This window comes from Podarcis filfolensis (assembly GCF_964270895.1).
Source record: "Podarcis filfolensis genome assembly, chromosome: 4".
In the NCBI taxonomy this organism is placed as follows: domain Eukaryota; kingdom Metazoa; phylum Chordata; class Lepidosauria; order Squamata; family Lacertidae; genus Podarcis; species Podarcis filfolensis.
The window spans coordinates 42,312,080-42,333,490 of NC_139607.1; the positions used below are offsets into that span (position 1 = coordinate 42,312,080).

Here is a 21,411-nt window from a genome sequence, read left to right on the forward strand (position 1 = left end):
CGCCACAAAGGATACCTTAGTCAGCGGGTTGTCAGTTTTCACTGGCCAGGGACCCATCATGACTACCCTGCCATTCTGAGGAGGGAAAGTTGTATTGATACACCTTGCTACAGAACTTGAGTTAATTTGCACTTCATGTCCCTTCTGTCCATGCCCTGTCCTTAAGGTGGATGGATCTAGGAAGCTCCTTTCTTATAACTGTGCATCTTGTAGATGCCCAAATTGTTAAGTCTTTCTCCCACGAGATTGTTCCATGCATCACCTCTCTTCTTTAAGCCTGCTTTACACCAGGTGGATGTGTACAGGAGTGGAATCATCTTTGACTTAGCTAGGTTCCTTTTGCTTTCCTTCTCTGCCTGTTTCCATGCCTATAATGTTTGTTATTTTCTCTTGGGCCAGTCAGTATCCTTGTAGAAAGCACAGGCTAGTGTATCCCTTAAGGGGAAATTGTTCCTTTTTAAAAAATCGTATCAGGGGTTGGTTGTTACGAAACTTTGGCTCAAGGGAAGGAAATGATAGCTGAAGGTGTGTGATATGACGTAGATCATGGTTTCCGTAGTGTACATGATGATTCCAGTTCTGGTCATAGGATTGGACTACCATCATCCCTGACTACTGCCCCTGCTGGCAATGGATGAACTACAACATGTGGGACACCCCACCACCAGGTTGAGAAAGACTGATCTGGAAGGCAACAAATCCTTCATCCCTGCTCTTAAGCATTGTGTGTGGTGGTGGGGTGTGTGGGTGAAGAAGCAGGACAAGCTCTTGGAGAATAAAGAAAAGCAGAAGGGCATCTTGCCCTCAGGCAGCGATCCGTGTTATGGGTCTGAAACCACACGTGCCCCGGTCTCCTCACTTTCAAATCGAGCTGTAGGCCCGGAAACCAACCGGCGCCCATCGGCGCGTGCGCATGCCTTTGGGCGTCATGGTGATGGCAGGCGGCGCTTACTCGGGCGACCGAGAAAGGCAAAGGAAGGCGGCAGCGGCGGCAATGCTGGCTGTTCGTCGCCCAGTCAGAAGGCCGCGTAAGGTCGGAAGGCGGGCGCTCGCCGTCGCTGCCGGGCCGGGGGATACCAAGCGGCCGGCAGACACCGGCCGGGTCGGGCTGCAGCGGGAAGAAGGCGCGGTGCGCCCGGCCCCTTGATACACGAGGGGGCGTCCGTGTGGAGGGCAAGGAGGCCGATACCGCCGCCTCCCGCTAGGCCGGCAGCGAGGGGCTGCTGGGCCGCAGTGACAGTTGCGAGCGACTTCGCCTCCCCGCCCCCGCCCCCTCCCGCGCGCCCGCGGTGTTTTGCCTGCGTGAGTCTCCGCACGCGCCGCCAGGCAGTTGCTCGGCCGGTTCGTCCAGGGGCCCCGCAGGCGCTGCTGCTGCTGCTGCTGCTGCTGTGCGCGCGCACGCGCCTTCCCCTCTCCTTCCTGCTCCTCTCCGTCTCCCTCACCCACCGACCTGCCGGCCGGCCGACCGACCCAGCAGCGCCATGCGGCTGTGCGGGGCGCTCCTGAAGAGCCCCATCCCCAAGCAGATCGAGTACTACTCCCGCTTCTCCCCGTCGCCGCTCTCCATCAAGCAGTTCCTGGACTTCGGTGAGTGACGACGGAGAGGCACCTGCACGCCGCGCCAAACCAAACAACAAGCGCGGGAGGGCGGGCGCCGCCTCTTACTCCTCCTGTTGCTGCTCTTTCACTCCTAGCCGTGAGGAACGCGGGGTAGGAGGGGGGGCTGAGGGGCAGGAGAAGGAAGCCCACTGCGCCGCCCCGGTGTGTTTGTGTGACGTCACTGAATTGCCTTTCGCAAGGCCGGAGGTGGGGCGGGGGGGTGTTGTGGACGGGGCGCCAAAACAAGCGGAAGAATCCGGGTAACTGAGGACCTGAGAGTGGAGGGGTGGGGGTGGGGGCTTCTGAGGAGCTTCCCTAAAGGGTCAAGTTTCAATGGAGAAGGACTAGTATATAAAACTTATTAGTCGACTGCATTTCAGGAGGAGGTGTGTGTGTGTTTTAGGGGTGTACTGAGTTGGTAAATATGGTTAGGAAAGGTAGGGTTCAGCTGCTGGGCAGGCAGAAGCTCAACAGATGGAGCTCCCCACACAGGGATGTGAGAAGGAGGAAACACCACCTCTTCATTTCTGTGTGTGGTGCAGCTGTTGCAAGCAAGTTCTCTACCAGGAAAACAAGGGGAGGATCCAGGGAAAAGTTGACCAGTGTCAGTGCCTCAGTCTATTTAAGCATTCATTATATTCTCCCAGCAGCTCAAGGTGGCATACATAAAGTATGTGGATGATTTCCTGCCCAGGTACTGAACAGCAGCTGCATCGCCTGTCTTCAGACCATTCCTTGGGCCAATTCAGATCTTCTGAACCATGGCTTATTGGGAGCAGGCCCAAAGGCTCATGCTCCAGCCCACTGAAATTTCCAGGTTTTGTCTAATCACAATTTGCCGTGCCATCCTATCTAGACAACTTAATGCTAACTTTGGAACAATAATGCTCACTTCAAAACAAGGTTTCACGATTTAGCAATTTATTTATCTATATGCTTATCTGTATATCCTGCCTTTTTTCTATCATGGACCCAAAGGCGATGTATAATGTTGTTTTGAGGGCTGTCATCTGTTCAGGCACTGACTGAACCCAGACCTCCTTAACTTCATTGAGGTGGTGACTCTTGTGGTCCCTTCCAACTCTGCAGTTCTGTAATTCTACACTGGTAGTGGGTCACTTTGGCATGTGGGTAAGACTGACAGGTGTCAGTCACCTGATGTCACCATGATTCTGTTAATAAAGGAAGAATTGGGAGTGTATTCTAAGTGCATTTCCTATTCTTCCTTTGCTGGTGTGGTTTACATCCAGGCTAGGCCTGCAAATGAACTTTTTTCCTTGGTAGCTGTGGCTTGAATTCTTTTGTAGATGCAGCCTGAACTTAAATCACACCTGCAAAAGAATATGAAAAATGTTTATTTGCAGGCATGGCTTGAATTCAGGATGTGGCTGCAAAGGAAAAATTAAGAGCACACTCTTAAGTGTTCTTCCAGTTATTAATTTTTATCAAAAAAAAGTTGGCACTTCTTTAGTTTGGCACATTTCTCCGTTGCAGTACACTTACAAATCTGATACTTCTTCCTATTAGCTGCAACTTGAACTTCCTCATGTCTGACATTGTATATGATGAAACATGTTCACGGTTTGCCCGGAACAGCCTGGCAGTCACAATTAGGCCCATGAGCTGGACGTTCCCCACCAGTCCTTATTGGGAGTCTTCTGAAAGGGAATATATTCTGAGAGGAAGGAAGTGTTCTATTGGGCTCCACAGGAAAACTACAATGGGGCAGGATTGTTGTTTTTTAGTTCTTGCTGCAGTGATAATAGTGGGCAGTCCCATCAACAGCAAGTTCTGTGTGACTTTGTCTTAGTATGCAAAATGTGAGCCTGCGTTTTTCAAGGCACTATCCAGTGTGGGCAAAGGCATTTTTTGTTAAACCTTTCCCCAAATCTAATTCCAAATGCATTTTGTGTCCTTGCCTAGTTCATTATTTTTCTTTGTTTTCTCATTTTATTATTTACTCTTTTGTTCAGAGCCTCACCAAAACATTATGCTTGGCTGACAGATCAGCATCTCAGGGAGACACACAGCAGGCGTCAGTCACTAAGGGTTTTGAAGGTTAAGCAAATTCTTCCCAGAAAGCAATAGTAATGTGAAAACTCTGGGATCTTATATCCCTCTTCTTGGCCATGTATGCACTTTGTGTTTTTGTATTGCTGTGGTTTGTGTCTTGGGAATACTGAGCTTTTTTGAAAAGCAAGGGCTTGCAACTAAATGGTTTTCACTTTCTGGTGTGGAACTCCAAACACGTCACCTTAGCATGTTAAAACAATTACAGTACAGCTTTTTCCTACTACTTGGTAGGTAGTTACTCAGGCATGGGTGGCAGATGTGGGTGCTGCTGTGGTCTAAACCACGGAGCCTCTTGGGGTTGCTGATTGGAAGGTCGGTGGTTCGAATCTGCTCAGCGGTGGTGAACTCTGTCCCAGCTCCTGCCAACCTCGCACTTCAAAAGCACACCAGTGCAAGTAGATAAATAGGTACCACTGCGGCAGGAAGGTAAACAGCGTTTCCGTGCACTCTGGTTTCTGTCACGGTGTTCTGTTCTGCCAGAAGCAGTTTAGTCATGTTGGTCACGTGACCCAGAAAGCTGTCTGTGGACAAATGCTGGCTCCCTTAGCCTGAAGCGAGATGAGCGCCACATCCCATAGTCGCCTTTGTCTGGACTTAACCATCCAGAGGTCCTTTACCTTTATCTACTCAGGCAGAGGGAAGTGGATATGTGCTGCTGCTTGATCACCTACAAGGAGCAGCACCTAAGACGGCATTTCCCGGAGAAAGAAAGTCTTATTAGGGGTTGTCAGTTTAGCATGGCAAAAGTTTTCCAGATGTCTTGTCCATGAAGTTGTCAAACAGCCCCCAACCTATTGCACAGCTGCAAATTTGTTGCTGCTCAACTACTGAGGCAATCTGTGCCTCCCTCTGCATCTTCAAAGTTGTGGATGATACTAGCCGTTTGTCATGCTTGCTAGAGAGCAGTCCTGTATTAGCTATCGTGAGTGGAACTGTTGAAGGCTGACCATAGCAACTGGACTCAGAGGTGGGGAACCTGTGACTACAGGTGATGTAGACAAATTCCTATAAACCCCAACCAGCATGGCCAGTGGTCAGGAGCGATGGGAGTTGTCGTTGAGCAACATCTGGAGGGCCACAGGTTCCACACCTTGATTTGTGCCAAGCATTGTTGTTTTCTATATCCTCTCTTCTATGGGAAGCCAGCTTGAGCCCTTGCCTGACTAGATTTTCTTTTAGGGGATGTAGTAAGGTTTTGTTTGGACTTGCTTTTGTAGGCTGAATGAGATGTTGATTTTCTTGTCATTGCTTTTTTTCCCCTAAGAGAGGTAGTTTCCTTATGAATTCCTGTGGTCCTGTTTTATCTTTAATGCGTTAAATTGTTTCATATGTTGTGTTGCCTTTTTATATAAAGTGTAAAGTTTTTGCGGGACGTGGACTTAATGGTCAGGGGTCCCTTTACCTTTACATTTAAAGTTCTTGCAGACAACTAGATATAATTTTAAGTGTCTGATACTCTACAACATTTTCATTATATACCCGCATCAGATTTTTGTAAATGATTCAGTATGGTTAGGATCAAACTTCAAGGCACTGGCTCCCCTAGATTTGTAAAATACTTTTGAAAAACTACCATATGTGAGATATTTAGGGACATGGATTTCTTTTTCTTTCTTTATCTCTCCCTTTCTCCCTTGAAAAAGTATTAATCATAATAATGTTTTGGTCAGTGAAATTTAGTCTAGAGAACACTGATGTAAATTAAACGGAAGCACAACAACAGCTGATAAATGGAACATTCAGCCAAAAGAAATCTTATTTCTACTTCTAAGTGTTCCTTTATAAGTGAAAAAGCTGACTTTGCAAGTTTGATAAAAGCTTTGTGGTAAGTTTGTTTGGAATAGGAGATAATTTCCACATTATGTAAACCACTGAATGCAGGAGACATGAAGTTCTCAGGAGTGTTAAATATTAGCACAGAGCTAAATTATAAATGTTTAAAGAATGGTATAAGGATTTGAATCTTAATAAAATGAAATAGAAAGCATTGCGGGAAGCTGTATTGAAATGATTGATTAAAACGAGAGTTTTGCTATAACCACTGAGTAAAAGTCATTTTTCAGAGTTGGGGGGGAGGGACAAAGCATTCCTATGTTCAGGATCCCCCCTCCATTTATGTAATTCTATTGTGATTAATAGATCAATACCAGCTATTTATGTATATTGTTCATTTAGGGGCAAAAGGACCTCTCTGAATTTAGAGGGCATTAAATGGCTCAGAAATTTTATATGATCAGGTAACAAGAATAATAAACCAAGACAAAAACTTGGTTTTTGTTGCCCAGAATGGCTGGGCAACCCAGTCAGATGGGCGGGGTGCAAAATTATTATTATTATTGAAATTAGTCATGTAATCAATCAATAGTGATGGTTTGTGGCCAAGACAGACATCACAAAATTGAAAAAACTAATACTTCAGGTCCAGAGAAGTAATGGTTTGAGGAAAAGGGATTTGGAAATAGTAATCCCTGAAGATGCATTTTGTTCAATGTGGAATACTTCCCTACAAATGTCTAAGACTAATGTCATTATATCTAAAAGAGTGTTGTAAATAAAAATATGCCCTTTTCCCTTATGGGGTATCCAAGAGCCCATATAGAGTCCTTACATAGGTTCCCTATTGGTAGGAGAAAATAACAGAGGCCAACCAGAGAATAATTGAGAAGCAAAGCAGCTAGTAAGCTTGATCTTTATTGATCTGTTGCAACAGGGTACTCCCCTCACACGCAGGAGAGGAAGAGGACCCCCAAAAAATGCTGTGCAAGGGCTTATAAAGACTTTTGAAATTCCCCTCCTCTAGATCAAGACCACCCCCAGAAACATTATGCATTCATCACAGAAGGGGTGTAACCTAAGACCACCCCTCAGATAAGGCGGTCTAAAACAGAACATTTGCATGTTGTTTTCTCCTGTCGCTTTGTTTATTTCCTGTCTGGCAGGTTACTTGATTGGATTTCTTGGGGAGCCTGGGCAGTCTTTTGTAATGATAAGGCTCACACCCTTATTCAAACACAGATTAAGACAGGATTTGTGAAGGAAGAGACAATGGGGAGGCTTTTCCATTTTGACCATGCAGAGAAACATTTACTCAGTTTAGGAATCAAAATGGTTCCAGGTTGGCTTTCCTGTGCTGATCTATGTACGTGTGGTTATGAACGTTGCCATATATCTAAGACCATAAAATTCCTATCACAAGAGAAACATATATTTATCACTTAAAAACTTACTGTTGGTGTTATATATCCCTCCATGTGGGTTACATGCATATTTCCCAGTGTAGAATGTAATTTGAAGATAAATAAATAACAGGATAACAAATTCTGGGTAATCAGTTTTGAGTCATGTGCATAGAATATTTGGAGCTAGCAAAGATGTCTTGTTCTGGTTTTGATTTTTGGAGGAAAATGGGGCCACTTGTAGGCATATTGACACAGTGATTTCATATGATCTAGAACCAGACTTAGGTATTCTGTATGTTTTTGTTCAGGAACTGCAGTTGAGAATCAATTCATGGAACGATAATTGCTTTTTAAAATGTTTGTGATGAAAGCAGTGTGCAATTCTCACTAAGAAATTTATTAATCACATATGAAGCAAGATGCTTATCTGTATTCATATAGTTTGCAATGACTTAGATTTGTATGGTCTATAAGGAATGCTGAATTGTGTATTTATTAGGCATTTTTATGTGCGTGTTGATGAAAATAATAAATGGTGGGGGCATCAAGTATATTTTAATTTTATGTTTAGTGTAAATGCATTTAAGTAAAGGACAAAACCATCTAAAATACATATTTTATGACCTAAAACATTACATTAATGTTGATCGTCATAGTGGTCCGTTCCTTTGAAATCCTTTAAAATTTGAAATCCAAGTGTGGTCTGTTTTCATTATCTAAATTGGGTGCAATTATGGCAAAAAGATAGTGAAAACTGTTTGTAAAGGCTTCAAGTTCTAACATTCTAGTGCTAACACAATCTAAAGATTAGATTAGGTTATTTGAACATTAACTTGTCATATGCCCCTTTTGAGTTCCTAAACTCTGAAAGCATGGGAAGGAGGCAAGTTAGTAACTAGATAAAATTGTTATTCAGGATCATTCTGTAATGTAATTTTAAATAATTCCTCAAATCAGTGTCAGTAGCACTTAAGCCCCTTGTATACTGAAAATTTTTGATTAAAAAATTGAGATAAAATTAATGGTTTAACATTGATACAGCAACACCTGTGGCCTGTAGTTCTGCAGAATTTAACCACTGAGCTTCTGTTTACTTAATTAACCATTAAATTAGATGTGGCAGACTGGTTGTTGATGGGCCAGATGCAGCCGGTTGGACCTTCCTGCCTAGCCCTCAGTATCCCCTCCTCACTTGCAGGTTTTAGGCTTGAAACAAAAGCTTCTATTAGTGTGCGTGACAGCAAGTGTGTTTGTCCACTTTGGCCACACTCGCTGTTGGCATATGGTCCCTGAATGATTGTCCAAGGGGAAATGCAGCCCTTGGACTGGAAAAATGCTCCCCACTCAGATTAAAATACAAAAAAAGAAAATATACGCACTATATTTTTTCAAACCAAAACAAAAAACTTGAATATTTCATCCTTAGGGCTTTGGGCAGATTACGTTTAAAACACTCATAAAATGTCAGAAGAGCAGACTAAGTTGAAAATTATGTTAAATAATATTACATCATGTAAGTTGCCATAAAAAATCAGCCAGCCAACCTTTCCAAATTCTTTTTTTAAACTTCTGGGAAAATATTGAAGTCATGTCACTTAGGGCTTGGACTTCCTTCTCTAGTTTTATTAAGTGTTCAGTTAAACATTTATTGGAGATAAGAAAGGTGACTGTGAAAACATTTTCTAAATATATCTTGCTGCTTCTCATTGCTGGGCTTTGCTGTTACTATTTTAACTCACTTTAATTATTAATGCTATATTAACAGGGAAGTTGGAATTTTAAATGAAAGGTTTAGAATTCAAGGAGCCTCTTAGATAGCTGTATTGTCTAGGCTTCCCTGTTTGATTTTCTTACCTGCTGCTCCTCAAACTGCACTGAAATTCACTCTTGAAGTTTGCCCAAGCTTCTGGGATAGAAAGGCATTGCTTAGAAAGGTAGTACTTGGTGACCTTGTAGCACAGCTGGAAGCTTCCCACGTGTGTCTTTGGATCCCAGCCTAAGACTGAAAAATAGCACAGATAAACATTGCACTGGAAGGCCTATTTCTAGCTAATGGGGTGTGGATGAAGAAGATACATTGTATCTTGTTTATTTGTTTCAAAATATATTAATGCTCATTCACAATTTTTAGCAGGCTCAATTATATATTCACATAACTTAATATTTTAAAAAGGGTTCTTGGATAATAGCAATTTTTGTATCGGGCGATTATTATTGATGCAGTTAGATTTAGTCCCCTGTTGTGTATTGGAAGGAATTTCCTCCCTGGATTATTGCCTGGGATTTGTCCTTTTTCAAGATCATTGAGCAGAGGTTATACGTGTAAGATTAGGTACATGCTCTCATGCAGTTTCTTGTTTTCAGCAGAGATAAACTGAGCTAAGTAGTTGTTTTCCTTCCCTTTAAAATCTGCTTTGTAACAAATTGGCAGCCAGAGTAGAGGTCTCTTATGTAACCATTTTTCTTTGGATTTTGCCAGCAACTGTGCCAATCTGTTTTCTGCCTTAGTAATAGTCTCATGAGATGATGCCCAGTAGTTTTCAGAATGCTTTGACAGTAATCACTTCCCCCTTGGAAGTCAATGGGATTTAGCATGGCAGTGTTAATCAATTGCGTTTGGTATAATTTACCTACTTCACAATACAGTATATGTTAATTTCAATAGGGCTCGCATACATTTCCTCTCACAAATTCAGATTAAATGATTAAGTGAGACACCAAAAGCCAGTAGCAATTTTCTTCCTGTGCCAGAGGTTTTCAACCTTTTTGAATCCACGGCTCCCTTGACCAACTACAGTGGTAACTACAGGTTACATACGCTTCAGGTTACAGACTCCACTAACCCAGAAATAGTGCTTCAGGTTAAGAAATTTGCTTCAGGGTGAGAACAGAAATCGTACAGCGGCGGCACAGCGGCAGCAGGAGGCCCCATTAGCTAAAGTGGTGCTTCAGGTTAAGAACAGTTTCAGGTTAAGTACGGACCTCCGGAACGAATTAAGTACTTAACCTGAGGTACCACTGTACATTCTTTCTGTAGCACAACTGTGGGGCTCAGGAGCCCATTTATGTTGCCCATTGCCTGTAGAGCTGGCAGCCTTGCACCCTTTTTGGAAAGCCTCCCTTGTGGAGTGTTCCCTCAGCCTCCTCTCCTCTCCCTTCACCTCGGGAGTCCTCTGGACAGCCGCTGCTGCCGTCCCTCAGAGGAGTTGCCCCCCCTCCAAGAAGAGGTGACTCCTCACACTGCCCCACAGGGGCATGGGACTTGTCTGTCCATTCCCAGAACCAAGGTCTAGTGGACTGGCTGGCTGGGCCCCCTCAGCCACTTGCTTGCTTACTCCAAGGCCACCTCAACTCCTGGCAACCAGCACCCCCTGGGCAGCCCCAGAGGCATCATTTGCCAACAGAGCTTGTAGTCAGGGCTACTGCAATAAACAGCTGTGAAGCCTTTGGGAAGCAGAGATGCGAGAGAACATCAGAGGAGGGAGGGAAGGAAAGAGAAATAGAGGCCAGTGTTGCCCATGTCACCGCTGACCATCATTCAAGGCATCCCAGGGTGCTATGGCATACTGGTTGAAAACCACAGCCCTATGCAAATTGCAGTTTCAGAGGAGAGGTTTATTTGTCATTATCACAGCAGGAGAAGGGTTATATCCCCCCACCCTCTGAGGTTCCAATAATTATAAGCCACTCCCCCAGGAACTTATATTTGCACTTTTTGTAAAGTGCATGTTAAATGCCAAGACACATTTATCATCACATCTACCTTCGCCCTATACTGAGACTTGTTCTGTTCTGTCAATTTCAGCTGTTACCCTCAAACTAGTCTTAGATGATTTTAGTTCTGTTAGTTTTCTTCTAAAGTTATGGGAGAAATATCAGTCCAGAGTTCTCCTGAGATAACCAATTTGTGCAGGACATCTGAAAAAACGCACAAATATTTTGCTTTCACTTTTAACAACATATGTGAATACTTCATTGCTAATGATATCATTAAGTTGTTTTCAATGTAGTGATAAGCAGATTGTTCCATCAGTGCAAGGATTTCTCTCCCTCAACTAGTGGGTCATTCAATCATTAAGTGCTGTCATGAGAACTTGAATAGGCAAACATTCTATATAATTAATGAATTTTTAAAGATACATTAGTTATGTGCATACATTCAGTGTTTTAACTATCTCTTTAAAATGTAATGTTTGTGAAGTGGTTTTTATTCACTGGCTGGTTAATGCTGCAGATCACTGGATACGTAGAAGCAGAAAAGTATTTAAATGCATATGCTACTTTTTCACCTATTGGTGCTGAAAACAAACAGTCCAGAGATAGGTCAGTCTTAGTCCATTTAAATCAATGGACTTTAGCAAGCTTAAAACTGGGCAGGATCATTTTATTGGTGTCTTAATCCTCTTTGCTATTTACCTTCTTCAAGATGTGTTAAGATAAAGGAATTAACATGTTTCATTTGTCTTGTCATGTGCAACATGCAGTATTGTAATGTTTGGCATACAGTACTACTCAAATGAAACTACCCTGACTGATCAAAAGCAAACACTCCACATAACTACTCTTGTATAGTTTCACATGTACTTTTGAAAGATAATATAAGCATTTTTATTGATATTTTCATGTGCCCTTGACAAGTATCGTAACTGAACAATCTTTGTCCAATGCTCATAACTGTTCTCCTAACAATATTATTCATTATGGATCATAAATTAAGAAAGCTTTGCAAATTAATAAACATAATTGACTGCTTGATTTATAATATTTTTAATTGGCCTGTTTAGCTTTACTTAAAACGTATGGTGAGATAGCCAATATTAATTAGAGCAAACCCATTGATTTTAGTGGACCTACTGTGAGTTTGAAAAACAGATAAACCATAAGTGAAACTGAAAATGTGAACATATTTATGTAAGAGACGTTGAAGAATGCACTGTCTATACTTGTCTTGATGTGGTTAGTAGCTCTGAATTAAACACATTAATTATGGAAGATCAGTTCTCACAAGAACATCAAATTGCTTTACATTTGTTTTTTAATCAAAAATTATAAAATGGATTTAAGTATAACACTGACAGTTTATATTGTCCTGTTACTGTGACTTGCTTGTTTTATATGACAGTAATCTCTTGGAAACCTTGTCACATGAATGAATTCTTTGTGAAAAATATTCACGATTGTAGGCATGTTTTGCGTTTAGTTGTCAAGCAATAAACATGTATGTGTGAGTAAAAATGCTTTCCTTCCTTTTTATTTACTTCTGATGACATTAGTGTTGGCTATAGAGTAAAGAATGTGTTTTTTACATATGCACACATTCGTTGTATGGCAGAATTTTACATCTTTATAAGTTCTGGGAAGGGCAGAAAGTTCAAGGATGCTGTTCATGTACATTAAAATCAGTAGGAGCTTGGTTAAATATTCCAAGAGAGTGTTGGGTAACTAGACAAAAGCAAAACTCAAGCCTTGTGAATAAGAAGAGTTTCAACACTATTCTCTCCTGTTAATTATGGGGTAAGGACTTGGACTTCACGTTCTTCTTGCCTATAGAAAGATATGATGGCAAAAGAGAGTAGTAGGAAACAAGTAATTTCCACAGCGATCTGTTTGTACCCTCTTATAATATACCGTATTTTTCGTCCCATAGGACGCTCCGTTCCATAGGACGCACCTAGGTTTTTTGGGGGGAAATAAAGGAAAAAAATTTCCCCCTTTATTTCCCCCCCAAAACCAGGTTGGGGAAACCGAACCAGGTCGAGGAACAGCGGGATGGCGGCGCTGCGCCTCCTTGCTGTCCCCCGAGCTTGTGGGGCTGGCCGATGTCTGTCCGGCGGGCGGGGCGCTCTGCTTCAGGGTGCCCTTCGCGCCGGGTGGCAGGCTGCTATCCGCAGCGTGGGGAGCCCTGCGGGAAACTCCCGCAGGGCTCCAACACACTGCGGATGTCTGCCCGGCGCGAGGGGCGCTCTGCTTCAGGGTGCCCCTCGCACCGCGCGGCAGGCTGCTATCCGCAGTGTAGCCTAGGCTGCGGATGTGTTCCCAGAGCGCCGGGCGCTCTGCTTTCAGCACGCCCGGCGCTCCGGGAAGCAGGCTGCGGATGTCTTCCTGAAGCCTGGAGAGCGAGAGGGGTCGGTGAGAGCTTGTCAGCAAGGAGGTGGGCAGGGAAAAGAACCTGTTTCCAGGCTGAGTAAGGAGGAATGGGGAGGTGTATGAAAGTGTTGGCTGGAGACTCTTGGCTGCATAAACACTTTTGTTTTTCAGCTACCCTTCCCCTTGTGTGTCTGTAACCAGGCCAGGGGGTGACTTGAAGTGGAGCAAAAAAAACATAAGCGTTAAGCCAGGTTACTGAGTTTGGACATAATGATTAATGCAAGCTGAGATTCACAACCTTTAAAACTATGGGTCCAGCTGTGTTGGCCTTAAAGAAACCATGCTTAGTTGACTGGGGCAGGTTAGAACTAGATATGAAAACAAGCAAAAGTTAATATGAACAAACCATGGTTTACCATCTCGGCCCCTGCTAGTACAGCTGCATGCAGTTCTAAAACATCTGGAGGACACCTGGCTGGTGATGGCTGGAGTAGACAGCATTACCGGGCAAGAGGGGCACATAGGCTGACCTATAAAGCAGGTATGGAGAGCCTTTGGCCCTACATGTTTCTGAACCACAACTCCCCTCAGCCACAGCAAGCATGATGGAAGTTGTAGGCCAGCAACATCTGGAGGGCCAAAGGTGGGAAAGTAATGCAGACTCTTTATAAAGAAGCATGTGAGACAGTTTATTGTTAGGAGTAAGTTACACATTAAGAAGGATCTCTGTGACTGGATCGGTGAACTTCATTATATTTACTTTTATCTGGGGCAGAATTCGATCAGAGAGGTAAGGGAGTGATTTTTTTCTTTCCCATACACAGTTTTCCTGATTTAAAAATTTGCTCCCTCCTCTGAAGTTGCTATGTTCCCATTTGAAGGCTTCCCTCCATGGCTCCTTCAGAGTAAAAATAACAGTACCTGTATTGGAAGATCCAGTCGTAGATCTCATTGATAACATGTAGTTAAGCCTCAAGTACATACAGGATGGTAGATAACTTTCCATCCAGTTGTGTACTGCTTAGTGGGAAGGCAGATGGGGCAGAAATGTTGTGCCATCTCACTTCTTGCTCCAGGTTACTTTAGGTTATATTTATACTTGGTTTCTTTTTGAACAGCTTAAAAAAACGAACCACCTGCAACTGGTTAACTGAATCTGTAACTACAGGGCATAAGTTCTCACATTGAAGGGTATAAACTGGCTGTTTAATAGAGTTCAGCTGGGGGCTATTTTTGACCCTGTTTATTTCAGTTAGGAGTCTACCTATAAGTCACTAACTGTTATGTTAAGCTCATATGTTCTTGAGAGCAGTTCCGTTTAAAGTTGTGCAGAACTCTATAGCACAGACTAAATAGAAAAGGTTAACAAAATAAATAAAAATAAGGCTTATGTAACTAGAATACATCTGCAACTAGAATAATTTGCTCAACAATCTTCCTTTTTCATACCAGTGTTTTAGTGTTGTCTTAATCACTTTGGACTAGTGCAGGCTTATCAGCTTGGATCCCATAACCACGGTGAAATTAAGTAGAAGTAGAAGGGTTCATATAGCTCCTTTCAGGAGCAAAGTCCCCCTATATTTCCCCATGGATCCTAACAACAGCAGGGCATTACATTAGTATTAACTAGTTCCCTCTTAACAAGGGTTTGGTAACCAGTTTTAATCCATGGGTTCAAATCCTTGTTAAGAGGGAAGACAGGTTAGCATTAACTGCCCTTAACATTAATATTAATAATAATAATAATAATAATAATAATAATAATAATAATAATAATAATAATATATTATTTGTACCCCGCCCATCTGGCTGGGCTTCCCCAGCCACTCTGGGCGGCTTCCCAAAAAATATTAAAATCCTCTAATACATCAAACATTAAAAGCTTCCCTAAATAGGGCTGCCTTCAGATGTCTTCTAAAAGTCTGATAGTTGTTGTTCTCTTTGACATCTGGTGGGAGGGCGTTCCACAGGGAGGGCACCACTACCGAGAAGGCCCTCTGCCTGGTTCCCTGTAACTTGGCTTCTCGCAATGAGGGAACCGCCAGAAGGCCCTCGGCGCTGGATCTCAGTGTCCGGGCAGAACGTTGGGGGTGGAGACGCTCCTTTAGGTATACTGGGCCGAGGCCATTTAACATTGGTACTGGTGTGATGCTTTTAGACAGTTAAGGAAGCAAGGGGAGATTCACTTTTGCAAGTGATTCCATGAGACCTTTCCTGGCTATTATAGAGAGTAGTGGTTGCCAGCAGATATTAATGGATACTGTTTGTGATGCGCACACAGTCTGAGCCAACCTTGATGATTCAGTGCCAGTGTCTCGTGTGTCCTCAACAGTGATTTTGCCTTGGTGGTGGTAGATTACTTCTTGAAGTTTGGAAGACTTGAAATTCTGGTAGAGAAGAATCTACTTATAATAATAAGTAGAATGAAAATTTGACACTTTGTGGTAGCCAGAAATGGTCAGTCTAACCAGATGAATATCTGGTTGAGTCCCAAGTCAGTTGTGCTAGTAAAGCAAAAATAAATGATTGCAGATTGTTCTAGTGGTCCTAAACAGTTTTTACAGATTAATTATGTGACAGATAATGGCTGTCATTTTCCAATTCTTGACAAAAATACATCTACCAAAAAAAAGTACATGCATGCAGATGAACAGGCAAAGACATACATCGATAAATACTTGCAGGATCATATCTAAAACAAAAAATTACTAAGCTATAACAAGCCATTGTCAGGCGTGCCTTAAAGGAGTGAGAAAAACTAAGTACTTAAGGGGGGGTGGAATCTGATTGGGCTGTATCCTGCCAATGTACATTATCTGCGAATAGATGCTGAATGATGTGCTGTTGAACTGATTATAATGGGACTGCCTTAAAAAGTATGACCTTGATTGTGCCAGTTGCACTACACTTAAGGATTTTTCAAATTGCAAATCTTAGTTATTATATGCATAGCAATGCTTTTAACATTATTTCCTGGGCTGCATGAACATAACTTAATCAGTACCTTGCAGCACTTGTTCATTTTGCAGGCGGTTGTCTTTTGTGACCATGACTAACACATTTGCAATCTTTCTCTTGCCTAAAGTGGAATACTGACAGCTCATTACAGGTAAAACACAGGTCTGTGAGTTTACCTGGCCTTTTTGAATATTACTGTGGAGTTGTCTACTCTTAGGGAGGGGGTGAGAGGAATGAAAATATGTATAGTCTCTAGTCTGAAGCCTTGATGTCTGGCTGTTGGCTACTGTCTAGAACATCCAAGTTGCTCTACTAAGTAACAATGAATAAATCTTTACCAACTTTCTGCTAATTTGAACGTGTATAGATTGAAGGTTGCAATCCTGACTCACCTATCGGAGCATAAGCCCCACTTATGAGTACCGTAGGTCTGTATAGGAGTGTACTGTAAGGGTGCAATGAGGTCAAAGCCAAGCACACCAAAGTCCCATTAAAAACACTGAGCATGAAGGTCACAGTTAAGCCCATTAGTTTCATACATTTTAATTGGACCAGTGTGCCTAAGCGTACCAGGACAGTGCCCAGTGTTTCTTTTCTCTGCCATGCTCACCCTCAAACTCAGCACAAAACATCTATTCTATAGCAGAGCATGCAGAGATACATATACAAACACATATGTTGTGACACTAACCCACCACTGTGTTAGAAAGGTGAGTGGAAAAAGATAGGTCTGCCTCTTCCTAAAATGCTCCAAATACCAAAGAGAATTGAATCAAATAAATGTTTAAGAATAATAAAAATACTAATGCATCATTTAGAACCCCCCTTTTAAAAAAAGAACATTAATCAAAAGTATTGGATTCAATCTCGTTACTCAGTTTACTTATGTGCTAGATGCAAAAGTATTTTGAAAAGATGTATATATGATTGCAAAATGTGCTTCCATCTTTAGGTCTTTTGCCATGGTTTAGCTTACAGTTAGGTAAATAATAAGCAGATAGATACAAGTATGCACTTCGATTAGCGCAATCAGGCCAGTGTTGGCGGTTACTGTGGGTGTTAAGTAGTTTGTTTATTGAATTCAGATTTAGTAAACATGAAGGAAACTTGCACTCAAAACCTAGCATCTGGCTAAATAAAGGAGTTTTTTCTTTACATCATGTTTACATTTTCTAAGAAGGTCTGAAGACTGAGGGAGTGGGGGAACTAAATTCTGTTTGTCTTTTCAACCATAGGACGTGATAATGCATGTGAGAAAACATCATATATGTTCCTGCGGAAAGAACTTCCTGTGCGGCTTGCTAACACTATGAGAGAAGTCAACTTGCTGCCGGACAACTTGCTGAATAGACCTTCAGTTAAGCTAGTCCAAAGCTGGTAGGTATAAAGAACAGGCAACAAAGCTACATGAACCGAACATGGTGAATTTTACAAGCAAAATAATCTAGCTGCCCAGCTCAGGCAACTGTAGCAAGCTTACATATAAGAATTCAGTGATTGGGTTTATGCTCCATATTCTACATGCCAGGGGTCTTCCTCTACCTTCTACATTCCACTTCTTCCTTACCCACAAGCTCTAATTTCTCTTCCCCCATCTGCATGCTCCAAATCCTCTTCCTTTCTCTCAATTCACATGTTCCACCTCCGTTTTCATGAGTTGTTCTGGGATAGCAAAAATGACATCCTTAAGAATAAATTTAAATTTGGCGTGTCTGTGTATATTTTTGAGTAAGTTGTTTTTGCAGTACATGAAGTTCTTTGGGCCATGAAGAAGACCTATGGTGGCAGGGGGAAGTGTTGTTAATAAGCTACATCTAAAAGACTCTAGAGAGAGAAGGGAGAAATGGGTGAGACGTTAATGGGGATTAATGTGAACAAATGTGGTTTCACCTGCTTAGGCACCAGTCTTATGCACATTTAACTGAAAGTAAGTTTCACTAAACTTGATGGAACTTTCTTCTAATTAGACATGTATAGATGGGATTTGGTTAGAGATGGTATTAAAAGTCGTGCGCTGAAAACCTAGTGCATTTGAGGTTAGTTTGATGCTAGACCCCGTCTGTTTCTTAAATGGGATATGTTCTCTTGCAGAGATGCTATAAAAATATGTAAAATGTTTTCCCTTTACTGTACTGAGAAGAGTGGAAAATTATAAACTTATTTTTATTGCTTTAATAGATTTTTTGTTTTGTAGCAATAGTGGCCTACAAAATCAAATCTTAAAAATAAGATAAAATATGTCTTGGAAACCTAAAGAATCTAGGATAAAAGCAGCAGAAGTCAATTACGGTATAAAAAGTCCTGCAGAACAGTAAGTTTCAAAGCTCTGATAAAAGAGGAGAGATGGGACTTGAAGGACTGTTCCAGGTTTAGAAGATTTGCATTAACTGTAGAATTTCCTGTTATATGAAACAATATCTACATTGTTTTCTACACAGTGCATATGTTATAAATAACTCTACAGTTTTCCACTTTCAAATGGTTTCTGGTGTCAGGTCTATGACTAAAATACTTTTAGGCACAAGTGAATAAATTGAAATCTGAATCGGTTCAAGTATTTAAATAGTAATCCTTTAATTTACTTAATTTTTGCTGGACAAAATTTACAATATCTGCGTCGTATTTCAAAGATATTTTAACCTAACATTCTTTAGTTGAGAATTTTTGTAGGTTCTAATGCCTTCTAGTGTTTCAAGTCATTATTAGTTAAGATTCTAGCTTATCTCTTGCTTTTTCGCTAGGTGGTTTTACGTTAATTTTACTCTTCCTATGTGTTTCAGGTATATGCAGAGCTTTCTTGAGCTTTTAGAATATGAAAATAAAAGTCCTGAAGATCCACATGTTTTAGATAAGTAAGTGACTGCTGTTTCAAACAAATCAACTCTGTGGAAACAGTATAATGATCTTCTGCCGTAATGTAGATGAAATCAGAATTTTAGTTCACAAAGTTTGCTGTTGTTTCATGAAAACTTTTTTTTATTAGAACAAAAACTATATTGAAAAAAGACTTAGTTTCTTAATAATGCTGTATTGTATGTACTAATGAAATGATCAGGTATCTGTTTGTTATTTCCAGCCTGCTGTAGTTTAAGGTGAAGGTGAAATGTTAAGTTGTAACTTCCCCTTAATAAAAAAAAGAGAAAAATGCTGCCATTGTTTCTAAAGGAAATGCACTGTATATTCAGCCGGATGCATCTTGGAAGTCATCTTCTGCAATTGCTTGTACAGCTAAATTGGCAAAGTGACTTTAAGAGAGAGAGTGTATTTCCTGTGATAAATGAGATTACACCAGGAGTCCCATAAGAAATGGATTTGTGTCTTTGAAAAGCAGTGGAAAATATTGGTTTTATTTTGTGGAGATGATGAGAGTATTAGCTTTGGGGCTCTGAACAAGTGCAGAATCTGGGCTGGATTTAGGTTTGATGAGGCCCTAAGCTACTGAAGGTAATGGGGCCCTTTATATGTCCAGCTGTCCTTTGTCTACAATAATTTGTCACTTTTTTGTGTTGAATATATGCTATATGGTGATTTATGGACCTAATAGGTACCTAAAGCCATTTGCACATGTTGCCATGCAACCAGTCCATGCAGAATGTAGGCACACTTTATATAGAAATGAGCAAACCAGTGATATTTCAGGGAGCAGGCTAGCAGACCATTGCTTACATCATAGGAGACTACACAACACAAAACACTTGCTGTATGTAGGTTTTATTTTATTTGTTTTTTATCTTACATTTTGGAAATGTACACCCAGATTTTTTTTCTTTAAATTTTTTGGGGGCCCCCAAGAGAGTGGGGCACTAGGCTATAGGTTGTTTAGCTTATACATAAATCTGGCACTGTGCAGAATCCATATTTCAGAGTATATATAGTTCACAAATAATATTTTATTTTCTACTGTGTCATCTAACATCAGATATGATGAACTTCAAAGTCATCCCCTGTCATTTATTTGGACAGGTATGGTTCACAAAATAACCAAAAGGTCAAGGTAAACAATAAGGTTATGTTTAGAGACAGTGTGACACCCAAGCGGATCATATGCGGACATGTAGGAATAAAATGGCACAAATTCACATTGATGATATTTGAAGTTGAAATGGAGTCCTGAAAATAAACCCATTTTTTCCCTCTACTAAAACAGAGTGTTTTTCATAGCCCTTCTTAGAAGGTAGTCTATATAATACAGAGCAAAAATCAAGAAAGCAAACTTTATTTCTTTATATTGTATCTTTATTTGCCACTTCTCTACATGTTAGAGGAGTAGGATGCCCTTTAATACTTAGATCTCATGAACAAAAAAAGGGAATTCTTTTTTCATTTGAAGCAGCAAAGTAGAGAAATGGACTTCTCCTGACCTTAACTCTCAGATCCTCATAGAATCAGCAGGATCTAATCTAGCTGAAGCTTTTAAGCATTAAATAATTTTCAAGAAGGAGTGCTTGTCCAATCAGCAAGCCAGGTGAGTAGGTTAAAACCCTCCTTGTGCAATTGAAGGTTTTGAGGTTTGGGATTAGGTTGTTACTGTTCAGATTTCTCAGTTATTATTTTTAGAGTAATGGATCATTTGAAAACTGCATGAGGAATTTGCGGAGGTACTTAAGCATTGCTGATTAGACACGAAAATGGCAAGTAAGATACCTTTTAAAAAGGAGCACTCTTTCACAATCAGAAATGTATGTTAGAAAAGTACCTGCAAGGAAAATGGACATGATTTTATTACTTGATAGGAAAGGTTATATTTACATCATGGCAGCTCTCTAGACTAGCAAAACTTCCCGATACAAGAAAAATGGGAAAAACTGGTAAAAATGTGGGTGGGAATTTGCATAGTTAATGGAAGTAACTTAGATAACAGACTCAAGAATATTCCAACCCCCCTTGCAAATATTTAGTATTGTCACTAGAATATTCAAACTTGTAATTATTGGAAATGAGGGTAGCACTGCCAAGTTGGACCTGCAAAAGGAAACCATGCTGCTTCACTTGGGAGGCTAGATTTCAGGTATTCTTGCTGAGAAGACCTATGAATTTAAGCAGATTTGTACATATTTGGATTTTTTGCACCTTCCTGTTTTCCTTGGTAACAGGAAGAGGAAAGAAATACATAGCACATGATCTGCCCCACTTTCAAGTGTGGTTCCTGTTGAAAAGAAAAAGGCTGAGATTCTAATGCTGATTGCTTAGCCAAGGACTGGATTGTGTGGCACAAGCAATGAATCTTGTGTTTATTATTACTGTCTTGGGTATTTGAGAGTATAGTAAAATGTGGTTCCTATTTAATACTCCCTACTTTTTTATCATTATGTACTCATTAATCCCTCTTGTCCCCCTCACCATAATTATGAATTAGATGAACAGCCAAACCTTCAGTAGTTTTATAATCTGTGTCGTACAACTTCTAACAGTACCAGTACTAAATGAATGTTGGGGTGTGTACAGCCATAGATAATTTTAGATGTGAGTCCACTCTGGTAGTGCGTGTACCATATGTTGGCTAGATGTTTAGTCT

General features: G+C 41.1%; 1 protein-coding gene across 1 annotated transcript in view; it reads left to right on the top strand.

Moving 5' to 3' along the window:
* The first annotated feature begins 520 nt into the window (after nt 1-520).
* PDK3 (pyruvate dehydrogenase kinase 3) overlaps nt 521-21,411 on the top strand; it is a 40,412-nt gene continuing 19,521 nt past the window's right edge. The window contains exons 1-3 of the mRNA XM_083612406.1: nt 521-1,587; nt 17,132-17,273; nt 18,677-18,748. Coding sequence (XP_083468532.1) covers nt 1,482-1,587; nt 17,132-17,273; nt 18,677-18,748 — 320 coding nt within the window. The 5' untranslated portion in view covers nt 521-1,481. The remainder of the gene's footprint in view (nt 1,588-17,131; nt 17,274-18,676; nt 18,749-21,411) is intronic.